This window comes from Lissotriton helveticus, chromosome 1_1 (genome assembly GCF_964261635.1).
Source record: "Lissotriton helveticus chromosome 1_1, aLisHel1.1, whole genome shotgun sequence".
NCBI lineage: Eukaryota > Metazoa > Chordata > Amphibia > Caudata > Salamandridae > Lissotriton > Lissotriton helveticus.
In genome coordinates, this window is record NC_136057.1 from 1446505070 (window position 1) to 1446528192 (window position 23123).

General features: G+C 48.9%; 1 protein-coding gene across 6 annotated transcripts in view; it reads left to right on the forward strand.

Annotated features, from left to right (window-relative positions):
* KMT2D (lysine methyltransferase 2D) overlaps positions 1–23123 on the forward strand; it is a 1543965-nt gene that overhangs the window by 213615 nt on the left and 1307227 nt on the right. For all 6 annotated transcript variants that reach the window (XM_078685770.1, XM_078685786.1, XM_078685782.1 and 3 more), the window contains exons 7-8: positions 19185–19350; positions 19887–20001. In XM_078685770.1, the coding sequence (XP_078541896.1) occupies positions 19185–19350; positions 19887–20001 (281 nt within the window). The remainder of the gene's footprint in view (positions 1–19184; positions 19351–19886; positions 20002–23123) is intronic.

Here is a 23123-nt window from a genome sequence, read left to right on the forward strand (position 1 = left end):
GGGTCCTGGACATTGTGGCCAAGGGCCATGCCCTCGAATTCGAACAGTTCCCACCGAATGTTCCACCACGAGGTCCACCTCCAGCTCATATAAAGGAGCTGTTTACCCAAATCAATTTGATGCTAAAGAAAGGAGCAATCGAGAAGGTTTCTCAAACGGTGAGGGGGAACAGGATTCTACTCCAGATTTTTTCTAATAAAGAAGAAGTCTGGAGAATGGCGTCCAATTCTGGATCTCCGAGCCCTAAACAAATACCTGAAAAAACTAACGTTCAGAATGTTATCACTACAGGAAATACTGCATCTCCTGTCGCCTGGAGACTACATGACCACCTTGGATCGCCAAGATGCTTATTTCCACATCCCCATCTTACCTCGGCACAGAAGGTTCCTGCGATTCAAAGTGGCTGGCAGGGATTATCAATTCAAGGTCCTTCCCTTTGGACTGCGCTCGGCTCCCAGAGTCTTTACAAAGGTCCTGGCTCAAGTGGCAGCACACCTCCGGCTGGAGGGAATACAAATATTTCCATATTTGGACGACTGCCTTATCAAGGCCAGTTCGTATGCAGACACAAACAACCATCTACAACCGTGCCTAAATCTGTTTCAATCTCTGGGCCTCTCCATCAATGTCAGCAAGTCCCAGTTGATACCGTCCCGAAGACTAGCTTTTTTGGGGGCGACCCTAGACACCCAGCTGCTCCAAGCCTTTGTGTCGGACGAAAGACAAGTCAGAATACGGGACATGGCTCGTCATCTGCTTTCAAAAAAGTCAGTTTCAGTCTGACGGTTCTTGCATTCCGTTGATACCGAATTGCCGTCTCAGAATGAGGCCTCTGCAAGAAGAACTCAGCTTACAATGGCTGCAGGTCTCGGGTTCATTTGAGGACCTAATCCAGATCACCCCTCGCATGCGGGGTTCCCTTCTCTGGTGGATGCAAAGAAGGAATCTACAACAGGGCTGCGCATTCCTTCAGGACGCACCAAACTTTACGATTACCATGGACGCATCCCTCGAAGGCTGGGGAGCTCATCTTCAGGGCCTGACAATCAGCAGCAAATGGAGCCCTCCGCAGAAACGTTGGCACATCAATCTGTTGAGCCATCTTCCTTGCCCTCAAATGGTTCCGAGCGATCATCCAAGGAGCCACTGTATTGGTTCGCACGGACAATACGACAAGCATGCACTATATCAACAAGCAGGGAGGGACAAGATCAAGTCTCTTGTCTCAGGAAGCCCAGGAGCTATGGGCATGGGCAATACGGCACAGAATCAATCTTCTAGCGGTTCATGTACCGGGAACAGAGAACGTTCTTGCGGACACGCTCAGCAGGACAACAGTGTCCACTCACAAATGGGAGCTTCATTTGCAGACGGTGGATCAGATCTTTCGGCAGTGGTGTCATCCAGATCTAGACCTCTTCACAACCAAAAGGAACAGCAAATGCCAATACTTTGCAAGTTGGCATCCCCAGAAAGATTCTCAGGGGAATGCGTTTTCGATCAACTGGTCTCAAATATATGGCAGTTTTTCCACCGATACCGCTAGTTCCCAGAGTCCTGCGGAAGATGAAGAAGGAACCGTGTCGGCTGATTCTTATCGCCCCCAGGTGGCCTCGCCAATATTGGTTCACCAAGCTCCTTCTCCTATCTGAGTGCGAACCAATTCAGTTGCGTCCAACTCCGGACCTGCTCTCCATCCAGGACGGTCAGATTCACCATCCGGACCCGGCATCTCTGAAGTTAGCGGCCTGGCGCCTGAGTACCTTGAGTTCGCCCACCTAAACATTCCTGCAGATTGCAAGGAAGTACTAGCCAATGTTAGAGCACCCGCTACTATAAAGACGTAAAGTCTCAAATGGAAACGTTTTTGCACCTGGTGTCGTTCAGCTGGGATTCATCCTCTTTTGGCTAAACCAGAGCAAATCTTACCTTTTTTCTTACATCTAGCAAAATCGGGATTGTCTCATGCAACCCTAAAGGTTTTCCTGGCAGCGATTTCAAGATACCGACAGGATGGGACTACTTCTCTGTATTTTTCAAGAATTATACAACAATTCTTCAAGGGTCTTTTCAGAATGTTCCCTCCGGTACGTCGTCCACCACCATCGTGCCATCTTAATGTGGTATTCACGCAGCTCATGCGCCATCCTTTTGAGCCTATCCACAAAGCAGATTTGAAATTCCTTACGTGGAAGGTGTCACTTCTATTGGCTTTGACTTCCTCTAGGAGAGTCGTGACATACAGGCTTTCACAATTCACCATCCTTTCTTACAGTTCACTAATGACTCAGTGGTGCTCCGCACGAATCCAAGATATATACCCAAGGTGCCTTCGGACTTTCACCTTAACGAGCCTGTCATCTTAAAGACATTCTTCCCTAATCCGCAATCCCCTGCAGAAAGGACATTGCATACACTGGACATTAAGAGATGTTTAAAATTCTATTTGCAAAGAACATCTGCGCTACGCAAATCTGATCAACTATTTATCACCTATGGGACAATTCGTAAAGGCCAAGCAGTATCTAAGCAAACAATTGCAAGATGGATCTCTGCAGCTATTGACTTTTGCCATACACAAGCAGGACGACCTTTGCAAGCAGCTCCTAGAGCGCACTCTACAAGGGCAATGTCTTCCCCAACTGCTCTTTTCACTGGAGTCCCTCTCCAGCACATCTGCAGAGCGGTGACCTGGGCCAGTCGGCATACTTTCACCAAACACTTCTGTTTGGATGCAGCCAGCGAGACCGATGCTTCAGTGGGTCAAGCAGATCTGCGTAATCTTTTCAAATAAGGTGAGCCTCTGTTTCCCACCTCCTCTTACTGCTGTCGGACGCTTGTTATGCTTATTTTATGGTGCACATGCTCAAGTATTCGCATTTTATCATGTTTTAGTGATGTGACTATATATATATATATATATATATATATATATATATATATATATATATATATATATATATATATATATATCTCCAAAACCAAAGCCTCCACGCTTTAAGGACGCCACTCCACCAAGGATTGGTTACGCTGAGCCTTTATTAATGAAAACGGTAAAACCACACCCCCTCAATGACGTTTCCCTGACGCGATTCGGTGCTGCTTGCACCTTAATCATAGGGAAGGGAGAGATGAGAAACGTGGCGCGCACTTCAACATATGCGACCCTTCTGGCATTCACTCTCCAGTGAGTGGCATGCCGGGAGTTGAAGTGCCGATTCTTCCCCTTCAGTGGGTGCCATTCGTTTTCCAAGTTCAGTTTTACTCCCAATCTGTGTACAAAGTTATTTCAAGCCCTCCAGTGGGCTGCAAGGCATGCCTGTCCGTTTCCCAATTCAAAGTCCTTGGTGCTGCGATGAGGCTAAAAGCAGTTCCCAGCCCCGCAGCCCTGATATGTCGGTGTGTCAGGCGGTGCATCCTTCACGGCCGGAGCAGCTGTGCAATATGTCCAAAACCAAAGCCTCCACGCTTTAAGGACGCCACTCCACCAAGGATCGGTTACACTGAGCCTTTATTAATGAAAACGGTAAAACCACACCCCCTCAATGACGTTTCCCTGACGCGTTTCGGTGCTGCTTGCACCTTAATCATAGGGAAGGGAGAGATGAGAAACGTGGCGCGCACTTCAACATATGCGACCCTTCTGGCATTCACTCTCCAGTGAGTGGCATGCCGGGAGTTGAAGTGCCGATTCTTCCCCTTCAGTGGGTGCCATTCGTTTTCCAAGTTCAGTTTTACTCCCAATCTGTGTACAAAGTTATTTCAAGCCCTCCAGTGGGCTGCAAGGCATGCCTGTCCGTTTCCCAATTCAAAGTCCTTGGTGCTTTACCGCTTTTATTCACGATGATGCAGCAAGGCAGCAAGGAAATCCACAATTAAAATAAACAGACTATTGCCTGACGCGTTTCATGCTTGCTCGCATTTCCTCAGAGGCAGTCTTCTGGCGCACAGCGTGTTGCGGTGACGGTATTTGATAATCCTTTTCACCTGGTCATGTGGGCGGTGGCTCACCTAGAGCCTTCTGGTCATTGTAGTGCCACAAATGAAACTTCATGGGAAAAAACTTTCTTTGAGATTAAAACGGCTGGTCCCGGCCGTGGGAGAGCTCTGAAGCTGCAAAGCGGACCTGCTGGAGTCAAACGGCGACCGGCGCTAGGGGCAGGAGATCGTGTTTCACGAATAACTATTTGAGCAGCAAAGTGAGTAAGACTTTTGATGTTAGGCACAATCAGACACAGCGTGGCAATACTCACTGAAGTTTCATTTGTGGCACTACAATGACCAGAAGGCTCTAGGTGAGCCACCGCCCACATGACCAGGTGAAAAGGATTATCAAATACCGTCACCGCAACACGCTGTGCGCCAGAAGACTGCCTCTGAGGAAATGCGAGCAAGCATGAAACGCGTCAGGCAATAGTCTGTTTATTTTAAATTGTGGATTTCCTTGCTGCCTTGCTGCATCATCGTGAATAAAAGCGGTAAAACTTACCTCCTGTATGTGGCTCTCCTTCATGGGAAAAAACTTTCTTTGAGATTAAAACGGCTGGTCCCGGCCGTGGGAGAGCTCTGAAGCTGCAAAGCGGACCTGCTGGAGTCAAACGGCGACCGGCGCTAGGGGCAGGAGATCGTGTTTCACGAATAACTATTTGAGCAGCAAAGTGAGTAAGACTTTTGATGTTAGGCACAATCAGACACAGCGTGGCAATACTCACTGAAGTTTCATTTGTGGCACTACAATGACCAGAAGGCTCTAGGTGAGCCACCGCCCACATGACCAGGTGAAAAGGATTATCAAATACCGTCACCGCAACACGCTGTGCGCCAGAAGACTGCCTCTGAGGAAATGCGAGCAAGCATGAAACGCGTCAGGCAATAGTCTGTTTATTTTAAATTGTGGATTTCCTTGCTGCCTTGCTGCATCATCGTGAATAAAAGCGGTAAAACTTACCTCCTGTATGTGGCTCTCCTTCATGGGAAAAAACTTTCTTTGAGATTAAAACGGCTGGTCCCGGCCGTGGGAGAGCTCTGAAGCTGCAAAGCGGACCTGCTGGAGTCAAACGGCGACCGGCGCTAGGGGCAGGAGATCGTGTTTCACGAATAACTATTTGAGCAGCAAAGTGAGTAAGACTTTTGATGTTAGGCACAATCAGACACAGCGTGGCAATACTCACTGAAGTTTCATTTGTGGCACTACAATGACCAGAAGGCTCTAGGTGAGCCACCGCCCACATGACCAGGTGAAAAGGATTATCAAATACCGTCACCGCAACACGCTGTGCGCCAGAAGACTGCCTCTGAGGAAATGCGAGCAAGCATGAAACGCGTCAGGCAATAGTCTGTTTATTTTAAATTGTGGATTTCCTTGCTGCCTTGCTGCATCATCGTGAATAAAAGCGGTAAAACTTACCTCCTGTATGTGGCTCTCCTTCATGGGAAAAAACTTTCTTTGAGATTAAAACGGCTGGTCCCGGCCGTGGGAGAGCTCTGAAGCTGCAAAGCGGACCTGCTGGAGTCAAACGGCGACCGGCGCTAGGGGCAGGAGATCGTGTTTCACGAATAACTATTTGAGCAGCAAAGTGAGTAAGACTTTTGATGTTAGGCACAATCAGACACAGCGTGGCAATACTCACTGAAGTTTCATTTGTGGCACTACAATGACCAGAAGGCTCTAGGTGAGCCACCGCCCACATGACCAGGTGAAAAGGATTATCAAATACCGTCACCGCAACACGCTGTGCGCCAGAAGACTGCCTCTGAGGAAATGCGAGCAAGCATGAAACGCGTCAGGCAATAGTCTGTTTATTTTAAATTGTGGATTTCCTTGCTGCCTTGCTGCATCATCGTGAATAAAAGCGGTAAAACTTACCTCCTGTATGTGGCTCTCCTTCATGGGAAAAAACTTTCTTTGAGATTAAAACGGCTGGTCCCGGCCGTGGGAGAGCTCTGAAGCTGCAAAGCGGACCTGCTGGAGTCAAACGGCGACCGGCGCTAGGGGCAGGAGATCGTGTTTCACGAATAACTATTTGAGCAGCAAAGTGAGTAAGACTTTTGATGTTAGGCACAATCAGACACAGCGTGGCAATACTCACTGAAGTTTCATTTGTGGCACTACAATGACCAGAAGGCTCTAGGTGAGCCACCGCCCACATGACCAGGTGAAAAGGATTATCAAATACCGTCACCGCAACACGCTGTGCGCCAGAAGACTGCCTCTGAGGAAATGCGAGCAAGCATGAAACGCGTCAGGCAATAGTCTGTTTATTTTAAATTGTGGATTTCCTTGCTGCCTTGCTGCATCATCGTGAATAAAAGCGGTAAAACTTACCTCCTGTATGTGGCTCTCCTTCATGGGAAAAAACTTTCTTTGAGATATATATATATATATATATATATATATATATATATATATATTTCATAGTTATGTGCATCTCATATTTAGCACCTTATGCTATGAACAGCGTCTTCCAGACACGGATGTGTACTGCTATCTACTCTGATTCAGGCATGTGAATCTATGAAAGACACCCCTAATACTGGAGAAGAACAATAGTTACTTACCTGTAATCTGTGGTTCTCCAGTATTGGTGTCTTTCATAGATTCACATGCAACCCGCCCACCTCCCCTCAGAGGCTCTAAGGCTACATTGGTTTACCATCACTCCTTGCGAAAAAATCTGAGAGCCTGAGCCTCTGGGGAGAACCTTGGCTGCAGTTTGTTCTATACAAAATGACTAGATAGTCCTGGTTGGGAATTACTGGTTTTTTATTTGATAGTATGGCATATTATTGCTATTTTATGTACCGTGGGACTCCCACTCCGACGACGGGGAATGATTCAGGCATGTGAATCTATGAAAGACACCAATACTGGAGAACCACAGATTACAGGTAAGTAACTATTGTTCTTCTCAGCACATTAAACCCACACTGATGCCAGTGTGGGATTTAATATAAAATGCACGACAGAGGGCATCTTAGAGATGTCCCCTGAAACTTGACCAACTCCCAGTGACCTGACTGAGTGGCTGCCGATGCTGCCACCACCAGACATGTTTCTGGACCCCTGGGTTGAGAACTTGCCACTCTCGGGGGCCTGCAACAATGCACATCCTGGGACGTGGTGCCAAGCCTCCTCCCCCAGGATGGGCAGGGTTCACGAAGGAGAAGCTTCAAAGGCATACCGCCTTTGCGACCCTCTCCAAGCCACTTGCGGTATTCAGCAACTGGTCCCCACTGGTTCTACCCCCCACTTTGGGCGGGAGGCCCGGCAGGAAAAACAAAGTGAGGAAAAGAGGTGTGCTTACCTCTGCCAACTCCACCCCTAAGGTGGGGGAGGCGAGGTGAAGCAGAACCTAAAGTCCCTGCCATCTTAAGGATGGGGGGATCCAGCCAACCAGGGACAGGCTCCTGCCCCCCTGCAGAATAGGGGGTGTACCCACCCCAGGGTAGGGACCCATTGGTCCCTGACCTTTACCTACCTGTAACACCCCTAAATTTAGTATTTAGGGGGACCCTAAACCTTCCTTCCTCAGATCCAGCAACCACAAGAAAAGGAGAAGGACGAAAAGACGGGCAGCGCTAACAAGAGGACGACGCCCACTGACTTGCCCCCAGCCCTACAGGCCTGTCTTCCCTCGAACCTGCTCCTGCAAAACCCTGGCGTGTTCAGCGGCCAGCAACCTCAAAACCCCCAGAGGACCTGCCTGCAATCAACTTCCACGCTGTTTCTCCCGTGAACACCGGACGTGTTTGAACTGCAGCTCCTGGTGCCAGCCAGGAACCGCTAATCAGGCCCACACTGCACCTGCTGAACCCGGCCTGAGCTAGAGTGTAAAAACACCCCTAGGAGGTACCCCCTGGCGATCCTGACCCGAGATCCGGCGACCCCTGACCTGCCTCCAGACGACACCTGCAGCCTCAATCCAGAGGCCCCCCTCCCTACCTCGACCAGAGCAGATAAGAAAATCTGGCGTCCAAAGGCACCCCTGCACCAGATGCCCCACGGCCTTGTGTGCCCAACCCAGTGGTGCCTAACCAACCCTCTACATCCCAACTTACCCTTCGAAGTGGTGGTCACTCCTGGAAGATCCTTGTCCCATAGCCTGCAGTGTTTCTTTGTCCCGGAGAATCTCCATTGAAATCAACAGGGCACCGGACCTCAAAACAGCACCATGCACCCGGCAGCCCTAGTGCCGCTAAGAGCGCCCCTTTTGTGCTAACTTGGTCCCCATTTTACCCTGAGCTTAACCCTAGGAGCTTTGCTCCCACAACCCCGTGGCCATCTTGCAAGCAGCCACGAACCGGAGTCCCCCTTTCCTCCATAAGATAACATTGAGCCTTAACACTCTGCACCCGGCCGCCCTTGTGCAGCTGAGGGTGCAACAGTGCATTACTGACCCTGTGAGACCCCCGAGTCTAACCCCAGGACCACCCAGGTCCTCTTCTCAAACAGACCATATCCTTCTAAACCCGCATCTCGGGCCCTCATCCGCCCACAAGATCCAGCGGCAGAATCCTACCAGGAGAGACGCTGAGATCCCGTTTCAGCCTCCCGAAAGAATCAAAGCCTGCGCATCTAGGGTACAGATCCATCCTAGTAAGGAGGCTGAGACCCGGTCACAAAGACCTTCCAGAACTAAAGCAGCAATGTCTGATGAAGAAGCTTCGGACCTAGTCTTCACCTATGTCTCTCCTCTCTCAGCTTCCCTGAATTCTAATATTCAAGTGATCACAGGCTTCAGAAGAGACCACCCCCCTGCAAAAAGCACAAGACCTCCACCCTCCCTTTCCTCAATTCCAAGGGCCCCATCAGGAGAGTACCTGAGCAATAGGAAATTATCCACTAACTGCATGCTCATTAACTGTAGATCAGCCCCCAAGCATGCAACGGAATTAGCGGAAGCCATCCTCTTTCAAGATTTAGATATTGCTTTAATCACGGAGACATGGCTGAACGAGATCTCCCCTCCCTGTTTTGATATGCTGGTACCCCCAGGTTTCTCCATCAACAAAGATAGAGAAGACCAACGAGGTGGAGGTTTGGCCATAATCCATAAAAAGGACATAGACATCACTGTAATGGACTCCTGCAAGTATAGCTCCTTTGAATGTCTCACTGTCAACATCACAACGAAGGATAACAGCCCATTAGTTGGTCACCTACTCTATCACCCACCAGGTAACACCCACACATTTGTGGAACACTTATCCGACTTGATCGCCCACTGCGCTCTCAAAGACACTAACTGCCTAATCCTGGGCGATTTCAACCTTTGCTGGAACGAAGCCAACAACACACTAATTCAATCTCTCAATAATCTCCTCTGCAACAATAACCTGTCCCAACACTGCTCGGAAGAAACTCGCAACAAAGGAGCGACCTTGGATGCCATTATTGCCCATCGGGACGGAATCACGATTGACAACATTCTTCCAGTGGACTGGTCGGATCACCACATGATCTTTCCACATCAACAAAATAGCTCTATCCCTGCCTTCTGTTCAAGACCCCCCCCCCCCCCCCCCCCGGTCCAGAAACCTCACCCAGATCCCCCTGGACATCATGGAAGAAAGCGGCAAGGATCTCTCCACACATTATCTCACCTCGCCATACAACATGAATATGGTATCCCTGCTGGACCAACTAGCACCCCTGTAACTTAAAAAAACCAGAGCCATCCCGTTCCCGATCCTGGTTCAACTCTGACATCCACGACGAAAGGAGACCACTAAGGGCCTCAGAGTCGCTGGAGGAGCATGCCCACTACCTCCCACCACGATCAACTCAGATCTATCAGAAAGAAATATAACAGTCGTATCAAGAACAAAAAATCTGTATATTTCCGCTCTGCACTGGATTGCGCAAAAAACAGATCCAAGGAGCTCTTCAAGATCATCAGACAACAAACCTCCAAACCTGCTACGTCCCTGGGACAAGCTTCCAAAGAACGGTGCGACAACTTCGCCACCTTTTTCAATGACAAGATCTCCAAGATCGAGCGCTCACTAGACATCAACTGCTCCTCCCCTCACCTTAGTAGCCCAGCTGGGGTGCTCAGCTGCGCTCCCACCCCCAACACCAAATCCTGGTCACTCTTCCAACCCATTCCAGAGGAAGAGATAGTCAAACTTATCTCTACCTCTAAATCCTCAAAACATTTACCCCGTTTGAAAATAGTTCTGTCAACACACTGCAGTTTTACTAACAACAATCACAGGTGTCATGCTAAAGCGCTGAATGCAGTGAATAACGTAGGCTGGACCTGGAGATGCCTCATGTTATCTAGCGAAGTACAAAAACATTGTATAATTGTGTCATACCTACAAAATTGCCCCCAACATGTATTACCGCTTTTCCCACCATTTGCTTATCTAGTAGTTTCCTCAATTCTGGAACTTGGAGCACCGCACCTCATATGGAAAACTTGAAACTACTAAACAAATAAAGGTCTACCCTTGCATTTTTTTGTACTAATACGTTTACTTCAGCTAATCTCCCTTTGGTTCGCTTTCAGTTAGACTTGGCTGAGGTTACAAACATGTCTTCAAAAAACACCATCACGTTTGATGTTTGATGCTGGGATTGCCTCATTCAATAAATAGATCTATTTGAATTACACACTTAACAGAACTAATTCAAAGTTAAAACCACTTTCAAATTGAGTTCACTGTACAATTCATTACTTTTAAGCTTGCGTGGCTCCAGCACTGTCGGGTGCTGTGATCAGATGATTTATCTTAGTCCTAGAAAACAAAATTGTGGGGGGGGGTTAATGAAAGGTTTGATGCTGCTTAGTTTGTGCAAAAAACAACAAGTGATGGACTGAATGTGGATCAATGTCACACACTCCCCCAGTCAAAAGATCTGGGCCCAAATCCATCGTTTTTTTGCACTCCACACCACCCTGGGTCAGATAATGGCTTTATGCAAACCAGGTCTGACCCTGTTGCCCCATGGGAACAGTCCAGTCCGAACTACAACAGCCATATCTTTCCCAGACCGGAATCAAGCATCCGAGGACCGGACCGGTTTCGAGGTAACACCTCTCTTCAGCCCGGCTAGCTTGACTCCAAGTGGTGTGGAGTGCCTGGGACCCACGTCTGGGCATCCCCAGCGCACTTAGGGCGGCAATTGCAAAAAACAACAAGTGATGGACTGAATGTGGATCAATGTCACACACTCCCCCAGTCAAAAGATCTGGGCCCAAATCCATCGTTTTTTTGCACTCCACACCACCCTGGGTCAGATAATGGCTTTATGCAAATCAGGTCTGACCCTGTTGCCCCATGGGAACAGTCCAGTCCGAACTACAGCAGCCATATCTTTCCCAGACCGGAATCAAGCATCCGAGGACCGGACCGGTTTCGAGGTAACACCTCACCATCACTTGTTGTTTTTTGCAATTGCCGCCCTAAGTGCGCTGGGGATGCCCAGACGTGGGTCCCAGGCACTCCACACCACTTGGAGTCAAGCTAGCCGGGCTGAAGAGAGGTGTTACCTCGAAACCGGTCCGGTCCTCGGATGCTTGATTCCGGTCTGGGAAAGATATGGCTGTTGTAGTTCGGACTGGACTGTTCCCATGGGGCAACAGGGTCAGAGCTGATTTGCATAAAGCCATTATCTGACCCAGGGTGGTGTGGAGTGCAAAAAAACGATGGATTTGGGCCCAGATCTTTTGACTGGGGGAGTGTGTGACATTGATCCACATTCAGTCCATCACTTGTTGTTTTTTGCAATTGCCGCCCTAAGTGCGCTGGGGATGCCCAGACGTGGGTCCCAGGCACTCCACACCACTTGGAGTCAAGCTAGCCGGGCTGAAGAGAGGTGTTACCTCGAAACCGGTCCGGTCCTCGGATGCTTGATTCCGGTCTGGGAAAGATATGGCTGTTGTAGTTCGGACTGGACTGTTCCCATGGGGCAACAGGGTCAGAGCTGATTTGCATAAAGCCATTATCTGACCCAGGGTGGTGTGGAGTGCAAAAAAACGATGGATTTGGGCCCAGATCTTTTGACTGGGGGAGTGTGTGACATTGATCCACATTCAGTCCATCACTTGTTGTTTTTTGCAATTGCCGCCCTAAGTGCGCTGGGGATGCCCAGACGTGGGTCCCAGGCACTCCACACCACTTGGAGTCAAGCTAGCCGGGCTGAAGAGAGGTGTTACCTCGAAACCGGTCCGGTCCTCGGATGCTTGATTCCGGTCTGGGAAAGATATGGCTGTTGTAGTTCGGACTGGACTGTTCCCATGGGGCAACAGGGTCAGAGCTGATTTGCATAAAGCCATTATCTGACCCAGGGTGGTGTGGAGTGCAAAAAAACGATGGATTTGGGCCCAGATCTTTTGACTGGGGGAGTGTGTGACATTGATCCACATTCAGTCCATCACTTGTTGTTTTTTGCAATTGCCGCCCTAAGTGCGCTGGGGATGCCCAGACGTGGGTCCCAGGCACTCCACACCACTTGGAGTCAAGCTAGCCGGGCTGAAGAGAGGTGTTACCTCGAAACCGGTCCGGTCCTCGGATGCTTGATTCCGGTCTGGGAAAGATATGGCTGTTGTAGTTCGGACTGGACTGTTCCCATGGGGCAACAGGGTCAGAGCTGATTTGCATAAAGCCATTATCTGACCCAGGGTGGTGTGGAGTGCAAAAAAACGATGGATTTGGGCCCAGATCTTTTGACTGGGGGAGTGTGTGACATTGATCCACATTCAGTCCATCACTTGTTGTTTTTTGCAATTGCCGCCCTAAGTGCGCTGGGGATGCCCAGACGTGGGTCCCAGGCACTCCACACCACTTGGAGTCAAGCTAGCCGGGCTGAAGAGAGGTTTTACCTCGAAACCGGCCCGGTCCTCGGATGCTTGATTCCGGTCTGGGAAAGATATGGCTGTTGTAGTTCGGACTGGACTGTTCCCATGGGGCAACAGGGTCAGAGCTGATTTGCATAAAGCCATTATCTGACCCAGGGTGGTGTGGAGTGCAAAAAAACGATGGATTTGGGCCCAGATCTTTTGACTGGGGGAGTGTGTGACATTGATCCACATTCAGTCCATCACTTGTTGTTTTTTGCAATTGCCGCCCTAAGTGCGCTGGGGATGCCCAGACGTGGGTCCCAGGCACTCCACACCACTTGGAGTCAAGCTAGCCGGGCTGAAGAGAGGTGTTACCTCGAAACCGGTCCGGTCCTCGGATGCTTGATTCCGGTCTGGGAAAGATATGGCTGTTGTAGTTCGGACTGGACTGTTCCCATGGGGCAACAGGGTCAGAGCTGATTTGCATAAAGCCATTATCTGACCCAGGGTGGTGTGGAGTGCAAAAAAACGATGGATTTGGGCCCAGATCTTTTGACTGGGGGAGTGTGTGACATTGATCCACATTCAGTCCATCACTTGTTGTTTTTTGCAATTGCCGCCCTAAGTGCGCTGGGGATGCCCAGACGTGGGTCCCAGGCACTCCACACCACTTGGAGTCAAGCTAGCCGGGCTGAAGAGAGGTGTTACCTCGAAACCGGTCCGGTCCTCGGATGCTTGATTCCGGTCTGGGAAAGATATGGCTGTTGTAGTTCGGACTGGACTGTTCCCATGGGGCAACAGGGTCAGAGCTGATTTGCATAAAGCCATTATCTGACCCAGGGTGGTGTGGAGTGCAAAAAAACGATGGATTTGGGCCCAGATCTTTTGACTGGGGGAGTGTGTGACATTGATCCACATTCAGTCCATCACTTGTTGTTTTTTGCAATTGCCGCCCTAAGTGCGCTGGGGATGCCCAGACGTGGGTCCCAGGCACTCCACACCACTTGGAGTCAAGCTAGCCGGGCTGAAGAGAGGTGTTACCTCGAAACCGGTCCGGTCCTCGGATGCTTGATTCCGGTCTGGGAAAGATATGGCTGTTGTAGTTCGGACTGGACTGTTCCCATGGGGCAACAGGGTCAGAGCTGATTTGCATAAAGCCATTATCTGACCCAGGGTGGTGTGGAGTGCAAAAAAACGATGGATTTGGGCCCAGATCTTTTGACTGGGGGAGTGTGTGACATTGATCCACATTCAGTCCATCACTTGTTGTTTTTTGCAATTGCCGCCCTAAGTGCGCTGGGGATGCCCAGACGTGGGTCCCAGGCACTCCACACCACTTGGAGTCAAGCTAGCCGGGCTGAAGAGAGGTGTTACCTCGAAACCGGTCCGGTCCTCGGATGCTTGATTCCGGTCTGGGAAAGATATGGCTGTTGTAGTTCGGACTGGACTGTTCCCATGGGGCAACAGGGTCAGAGCTGATTTGCATAAAGCCATTATCTGACCCAGGGTGGTGTGGAGTGCAAAAAAACGATGGATTTGGGCCCAGATCTTTTGACTGGGGGAGTGTGTGACATTGATCCACATTCAGTCCATCACTTGTTGTTTTTTGCAATTGCCGCCCTAAGTGCGCTGGGGATGCCCAGACGTGGGTCCCAGGCACTCCACACCACTTGGAGTCAAGCTAGCCGGGCTGAAGAGAGGTGTTACCTCGAAACCGGTCCGGTCCTCGGATGCTTGATTCCGGTCTGGGAAAGATATGGCTGTTGTAGTTCGGACTGGACTGTTCCCATGGGGCAACAGGGTCAGAGCTGATTTGCATAAAGCCATTATCTGACCCAGGGTGGTGTGGAGTGCAAAAAAACGATGGATTTGGGCCCAGATCTTTTGACTGGGGGAGTGTGTGACATTGATCCACATTCAGTCCATCACTTGTTGTTTTTTGCAATTGCCGCCCTAAGTGCGCTGGGGATGCCCAGACGTGGGTCCCAGGCACTCCACACCACTTGGAGTCAAGCTAGCCGGGCTGAAGAGAGGTGTTACCTCGAAACCGGTCCGGTCCTCGGATGCTTGATTCCGGTCTGGGAAAGATATGGCTGTTGTAGTTCGGACTGGACTGTTCCCATGGGGCAACAGGGTCAGAGCTGATTTGCATAAAGCCATTATCTGACCCAGGGTGGTGTGGAGTGCAAAAAAACGATGGATTTGGGCCCAGATCTTTTGACTGGGGGAGTATGTGACATTGATCCACATTCAGTCCATCACTTGTTGTTTTTTGCAATTGCCGCCCTAAGTGCGCTGGGGATGCCCAGACGTGGGTCCCAGGCACTCCACACCACTTGGAGTCAAGCTAGCCGGGCTGAAGAGAGGTGTTACCTCGAAACCGGTCCGGTCCTCGGATGCTTGATTCCGGTCTGGGAAAGATATGGCTGTTGTAGTTCGGACTGGACTGTTCCCATGGGGCAACAGGGTCAGAGCTGATTTGCATAAAGCCATTATCTGACCCAGGGTGGTGTGGAGTGCAAAAAAACGATGGATTTGGGCCCAGATCTTTTGACTGGGGGAGTGTGTGACATTGATCCACATTCAGTCCATCACTTGTTGTTTTTTGCTGCTTAGTTTGTGATCATATGCATTAAGTTGATACATGATGTCCGTAAACACTCAAGCAAAGTACATTACTAATTTCTAATTTTTCCCACGAATTTCAAGTGTGTGGCTTTTTTCAAATATTCTTAGCATTTCTAGCTATAATTAAATCATGGCTTATTTGTTGGTTATTAAGGTTGAGTGTGTCTTAAACCCATGTAGGAAGCTGGCTCTGTATATACTATACCAAAAAGAGGTATAGTGTGTCCCCAAAGGTATGGCAGAGGTTAAAGTAGATAATAACTTACTCTCAATTTAGTGGTAGCTGGGTTTACCATAGCAAACACAACGAGATGATTGACGGAGTGCAGAAACATTTTAGCCACTCATACCCAGTCACACACAGATCTGGGTTTAATCCATCGTTCTTCTGCTCACTATGCCATCCTATGTCCTCCCTGGACCCGAAACGAGCATCCTGGGACCAGTTTCGGGGTTTCGCTTGAATCCGGTGCCGCTGCGAGCTAGGGACCCACGTCTGGGCATACCCTTGGCCCCTTACGGCAAATATAGCAAGCACAAGACGATGGACAGAGTGCTGAAATATTTCAACCACTCAGCCCCATTCACAAATCTGGGTTTTATCCATCGTTCTTTTGCGCTCTATGCCGCCCCAGTTTGGACCCAGCCATATGCAAATAAGTCTTGACCCTGTTCCTCATGGGAACAGTCCAACCCGAACTGCCAGGCCAGGTCCTTCCTGGACTGGAAACGAGCATTCTGGGACCAGTTTCGGAGTTTCACCCCTCATCAGCCAGGCTAGCTTGAATCCAGTGGCACAGCGAGCACAGGACCCACGCCTGGACATACCCATGGCCACTTTGGGCTGAGCAGTCCGGCTTCCCAGAGGGTAATGTGCATGCATTTAGTATACATACTCCTACAATGCAGGAACACGCACTCCATGACTTACTCCAGGCCAATGTGTTGTAGAAAAATATTACTTTTATATCTAGGAATTAAGTTGACCTCTGTTACAAATAAGTACTTTGGTGCAATACTTGCAAATTACGGGCAATAGGTTTGTGTGGCATTAACCAATACTGAACATGTGCAAGAAATCCTTTTCAATACCGAAAGATACTTTGTTTTTAGGATACAGGTGAGTAACTTACAGGTAAGTAAGCTGTTCTCAAGTTCAGTCTGCAGGGGTTTGGGTCAACACTGGGCTAGGATCTGACCAAGGTACTGCACCACCAGCGGCAATGGGGTGGCCGGGTGCAGAAGTCACTGGGCCCAATGTTATCCTATGGAGGCTGGGAGCACCTCAGAGGCACCAGGTACAGGTAAGTACTTGTGGCTCAGGGACACCGGCCCTGGGTGTTTAAATCAGCACTGTAGGGGCCACAAAAAAAGCACGAGACTGCACCACAAGCGGCACAGGGGGATGCCGGGTGTAGAGTGTAAAGGAGGGGTGGGGGGGGGGGGGAGGGGGCTGTTCAAATCAATAGAGATCCTCGGTTGGGGAAAATGGCTACAGGCTCTGTTCCAGAGGTTAGATAATGGAATCACACGACTGGAGAGTTAAGTAGGATAGAGGAGGGATACCAGGACACCCTTTGCTGGGCATACAAAGGCTGGGGGGGGGGGGGGGGGGGGGGGGAGGTGATCCTTCAGGTTGAGGCTGCAGGCATCGAGCGAGAGGTCATGCAAGGCTAGCTCTCAGGTTAGGATTGCCGATGGGGGCTTCACTGGGTCGGTGGTCCACCAGGACTGGATGTGGGTGCAGCGTGGTGCAAGTGTCTCGGATCTCCCTGGATCCAGCTTGGAGTAGATTACTTAGCTGGATAATTCCGGTGTCCACGTGAGCCACACTGGTTTCTTGGAGCAGGTTGACTGGAGGAGACAGGCCGGTAGGGTTGGGGCCAAGTCAGTTGTCATCATCTTCTCCACTGCTGCATGGCTCTTCGGTCCTTCTTTGCAGGTCATTGAATCTGAGGAACAAGGTTCAGGAGAGCCCGTAAATACTAAATGTATGCACATTACTGAGGTAGGTGGGGGGGGGGGGATAGTATCCAATGGCTATTGTCCCCTAGTGTGACTACACGCTTTGGGTGCCCCCTCCCTTTGGGGAGAGGGGCATATCCCCCTTTCTATTGGGCCTAATTCTCCAATTCAAGATGAAGAATTTCTAAGAGTGACTCGCCTCCGCTCCTGGCGACCCTAGGGCTGTGCCAGGCTGCGGTGGACACTCCTTCTCTGCTTACTCATTTTTCTGCCTGTCCAGTCGCTAAAAGTGGGGTCTGGACAGGAGCGGGCATCTCCACTAGTTGGAGCTGCCCACATCAGCTCATTGCAGTGTGAGAGCCTTTGAGGATCATCTCCAAGAGTTGCTATTTCTGCCAGAGGGAGGTGTGATGAACTTCCACCCAGAACAGGCTTTGTTTCCGACCTCCGAGAGCACAAAGGCGTCTCACCCCATGAGATCACAAACCTGTCTGGTGGTGGCTGGCTGGCGGGAACAAGTCAGCCAGTACACTAGGGAGTTTGTCATTTTTCAGGGGGGCATCTTTAAGATGCCCTCTGGGTACATTTTGTAATAAACCCAACACTCGCATCAGTGTGGGTTTATTGTGCTGAGAAGTTTGGTACCAAATTTCTCAGTTTTTAGCGAAGCCATTATGGAGCTGTGGTGTTCGTAATGACAAACTCCCAGCAAAAGGGCTTTACTACACTTACATGGTTTGCTGATGGAGGAGACACTGTAGGGGCATATTGCTCATGAAGCTATGCCTTCACCGGTGGTATGGTGTACCCTGTCTTAAGGCTCTAAGGCCTGCTAGAGGGGTGACTTACCCATGCCACAGGCAGTTTGGTCTCATCAAAATATGAAGTCTTCAATGGCAATGTATGGGGGTTAAGGTGAGAGGTGTCCGAGGGTGACATAATACATGCTGCAGCCCTCAGAGGCCTTATCTGGTCACAAGGCCCTTTGGTACCTTTTACAAGGGACTTACCTGTGCCCAGAGTTGCGCCAATTGTGGCAACAAAGGTACTGTTTTGGGAGGAACAGGTGTTGGAGCCTGGTTAGCAGGGTCCCAGCATACACTCATTGGCATCAGATATCTGGCAAATGGTTAGGGGGTAACCATGCAAAAAGGGGCACTTACCTACAACCCAATATTACAGTTTCTTCCTGTGATTTGATTTGTCAAATTAAGCAGTTCCCCAGCTGCTGGTAAAAGGCTCAGGCATTTAATAGTATATTCTTTGACAATAGCAGAGATGCCTTTTCATATATTTTAAAGTATTTATGTAAAGGCCTGTTTTCTAAACACACTTTACAGTTTTGGGCTTTTAAATAGTAAAGCCCAACTTGTCTTATTCCTGCATTTGGCTTTTAGCTGTCGGCATAACCTTTCTTGCTTACCCTCATTCTATGTTTAAAATAACCTTTGTTACAATTATGTTTAGTTACACTGATTACATACTAGTACATCCTATTACAGCTACCTGTGGAGAAATTCATTTGCTTACATGATCATATTTTGTATTAAGTTTCACACTGGTCCGGGACACCTTGGTGCATTGTACCTGCTGCTGTAACAAAATTAATGGTATGCCTTTTTTGCCTACCTTAGAAGTTAATCGAGCATTTCGTTCTGATATAAAACCATGTATATTATTACCTTTCTCATTTAAACTCTGAATCTCTGTGAACCACTCGACTGATCTGTTCACATTCCCAAATGAGAACATGTACTTCTCTGGGCAACACTCTGAACTCTGACTTCATTCTCTCCTCAGATGGCTCTTGCTGTGTTCTCTGTGATGGGCCAGGAGACCTTCAGGACCTCCTCTTCTGCACAAGCTGCGGGCTACACTACCATGGTGCATGCTTAGAGGTGACTGTGACACCACTGAAGCGTTCGGGTTGGCAGTGCCCTGAGTGTAAAGTGTGCCAAACTTGCCGGTGAGTCTCCCCACTATCCTTGATGAGCCCAAAGAGAGCACAGATTACTAAGTGGTGTTGAACTGGGAACTATTGGTGTGAAGAGCTTGAAGAGGTATATGTATTTAGTGCTAATATTATTTTCACAAGCATGTTAATGACATCCCATGTTGCTGAATAGCATAGTTGTGAGAACAATTAGGCATATTCTTTGTGGTAAGCAGGATAAGGATATGGTCTCTTTGTAAATACCTTTTATAACTTTGCATTACATATTGTTCATTGCTTTTCTTTCTCTGAATTTAGACTGGCAGCACAGTATGAGATGTGGATCTGGTCGGTTGGTAGGGAGCCAAAAGTGTATGGTGTATGGTATATGGAATATTAGAGGGATACTGAACATAGCCATAAAAGGGTTGGTCGCTCAAGCTTTGTTTCCGTTTGTAATGAATGAAACATGGGAGTTCATGGAGAGAGGATGGCTAAAGACTTGTGGTTTATTTTGGTGACTCCTTATTATGTGTGTTGAGCTCTTAAACCTTTATTTTCCTGTACAGACTACCAGGGCAAGATTCTAGGATGCTGGTGTGCGATACCTGTGACAAGGGATATCATACCTTCTGCCTGAAGCTGACCATAGAGAATATGCCCACGGAGCCCTGGAAGTGTAAGGTGTGTGAGTAACTTACAGTTCGAGGCATATGGGCTGCAGATGGTACATTTATGAATAGATCGCCATCTGGTGTTGGGCTCGGATGATTGCACTTGTTTTTCTTCTGGAGAAGTCTTTGTCGTAATAGATGACTCCTCCTCTTGGTGTTAGTGCGCATGGGCATCGGCTCCATCCTTAGATTGTTTTTTTCCACCATCGGGTTCGGATGAGGATCGAAGCGCTCCGGACCGACTTCGATAAAGAAGGTTATATTCGGCGCGTAACCCTTTCCAATTCGACGGTATTGTTATCGAACGCGACTTCACTTCCATACCGACGCGTTTCGAAGGACGACGACTACGAGAAACTCGAAGTAGTCCAGCCCGGGGTCCATGGAAAGGACTCCATTCAAAAAATGTCCAACGTGTGGTGCTAAGTTCCCACACAAGGACCTACACGAGGTGTGCAACCTCTGCTTGTCCCCTGAACACGAATCCAGGGACTGTGAGGCCTGTGCAGCGTTCTCTTCAAAATCGACGATTAGAAACCGTCGAGCCCGAAGACACGAGGTATCGAGAATGCAGTCACAAGCAATCCCGGAGCTGTTCGAGGACCAGCACCCAGAAGAGGAGGAAGAAGAGGCCGACGAGGCGGGGTCTGAAGTGGACGAGTCCGACGTCGAGGAAATCGACGTCCAACAAACCGTGAGTGACGACGTCCCTTTACCAAAGAACAGACCCCGCACGGTGTCGACCCCGCCCTCGAGCCCGGTCAGACAACCGAAAAAAGTTTCCGACGCCCCGCCTTCGAGCCCGGCAACGAAACCGAAACACTCGGTCTCCCATCATGGTGGTTCCGATAAACGGACCACATCGACACTGAAGCTCCAAGTCAAGGAAAGCTCGAAGTCGTAGCAGTCCATGTCGACACCGAAACACGTTTCGACGTCAAACACCCTCGACACCGGGGACATCTTCGATACCGAAGACATCGGATCCGAATAAAATCTCGGTGCCGAAAATACAAATGGACAGTCAGAAGAAAAAACACCTTTCGGAACCGAAAACTGCGGTACCGACACAGGAATACAAGACCGATCCTAAACAAAAGACTCTGTTTATTAATCCAAAAACTGGCAAGGTAGTCACAGAACTACCTAAAAAGAGGTAGAAGGAACATTCGGACGACAAAACTCATCCGAAGAAGAGAACAATGGGGACAAATACAACTCCTCCCCCTTCTCCAAAACCTAGACACACACCATCTTCTCCTCTTCCTCACAATAGACCAAATATTCCTCCCACACGACCATCTACACCTACAACAGATGTAGAGAGTGACACAGGGGAGGGGGAACATCCTGGGGATGATGAAGACACAATCCCAGAGGAGGCAGACCCATGGGAAGAGTACAATGTAGGGTCAGATAACGATAACGACCCTGAAATGTATCCTTCAAAACCTTCACCTCCTGATGATAATACTGGTTTTGCGCAACTCATTAATAGAGCAGCAACATATCACAAGGTAGAACTACATGCAGAACCTCAAATAGAGGATTTCTTATTAGAAACACTACCTACTGCACAAAGGACATCAGGAACACTACCAATGCTTAAGGGCCTTCTCAGTCATACATCAGAGATATTCAAAGACCCAGTGAGGGCTAGGGTACTGAACCCAAGAATCGATAAGAAATATAGGGCAGCTCCAAAAGACCCAATATACATTAAAGGGCACATTCCTCTAGACTCACTAGTGGTCACAAACGCTCGTAAGAGAGCAAACTCTTTATCTACAGGAGAAGCTCCACCTCCTGACAAAGAGTCTAAGCTAATAGATGCCTCTGGCAAGAGAGTAGCATCTCAAGCGGCAAACAGCTGGCGCATAGCTAATACGCAAGCACTGCTTGCAAGGTATGACAGAGCGCATTATGATGAGTTAGAAAAACTCATCACACATCTCCCTAAAGAACATCAAAAGAGGGCAGATCAACTCATACAAGAAGGAAAGTTAATTACTAACACTTCCATAAAGTGCGCCCTAGACGCGGCAGACACTGCAGCAAGATCTACAAACACAAGCATCATGTTAAGGAGACATGCATGGCTCAGAGTATCAGGGTTCAAACAAGAGGTACAAACATCGTTACTGAACCAACCTTTTGATGGGAAAACACTTTTCGGCACAGGGACAGATGAGGCCTTAGAAAAGATGAAAAAGGATACGGAAACGGCTAAATCAATGGGAGCATTGCAACAGCCGACACAAAGAGGTTCCTTTCGTAGGTCCACCTATAGAGGAGGATCCAAAAATACAGGTACAAGCCAGCAACAAACCTCTTTTACACCTACATCACCCAGAGGTAATTCTAGAGGTAGTTACAGAGGTAACAACAACAAGGGTAGAGGTCGCGGAAACAACAATAACCGCAACTCTCCAACCCCAAAGCAGTGACTTCATACAGCTCCCCCCAGACCATATAACACCGGTCGGGGGACGCCTATCACAGTTCCTACCTGTATGGGAAAACATCACATCAGACAGGTGGGTGAGACAAATTATCCAACATGGTTATTGCCTGGAACTCACATCTACCCCACCAAACATCCCCCCCAGACAGCGTCCAATGAAACAAGATCACCTGACACTGTTAAAGCAGGAAGTACTATCCCTGCTAGGAAAGCATGCTATAGAGAAGGTTCCACAGCACCAACAAGGAACAGGAGTATACTCCCTATACTTCCTAATTCCCAAAAAGGATGGGTCTCTAAGACCGATACTGGACCTAAGACCTCTCAACGCATACATAAATTCGGAACATTTCCACATGGTCATGCTCCAACAGGTACTTCCTTTACTGAAGAAAGGGGACTTTCTTTCTACACTGGATCTAAAAGACGCTTACTTTCATATCCCGATTCACAAAGCCCACAGGAAATACCTCAGGTTTGTGGTAGAAGGACAACATTATCAGTTCAAAGTCCTTCCGTTTGGTGTCACAACGGCACCAAGGGTGTTCACAAAATGCCTGGCAGTGGTGGCAGCTCACCTAAGAAGACAACAAATACATGTCTTCCCATACTTGGACGACTGGCTAATAAAGGCCAAGTCACAAAAAGAATGTCTTCAAAACACACAA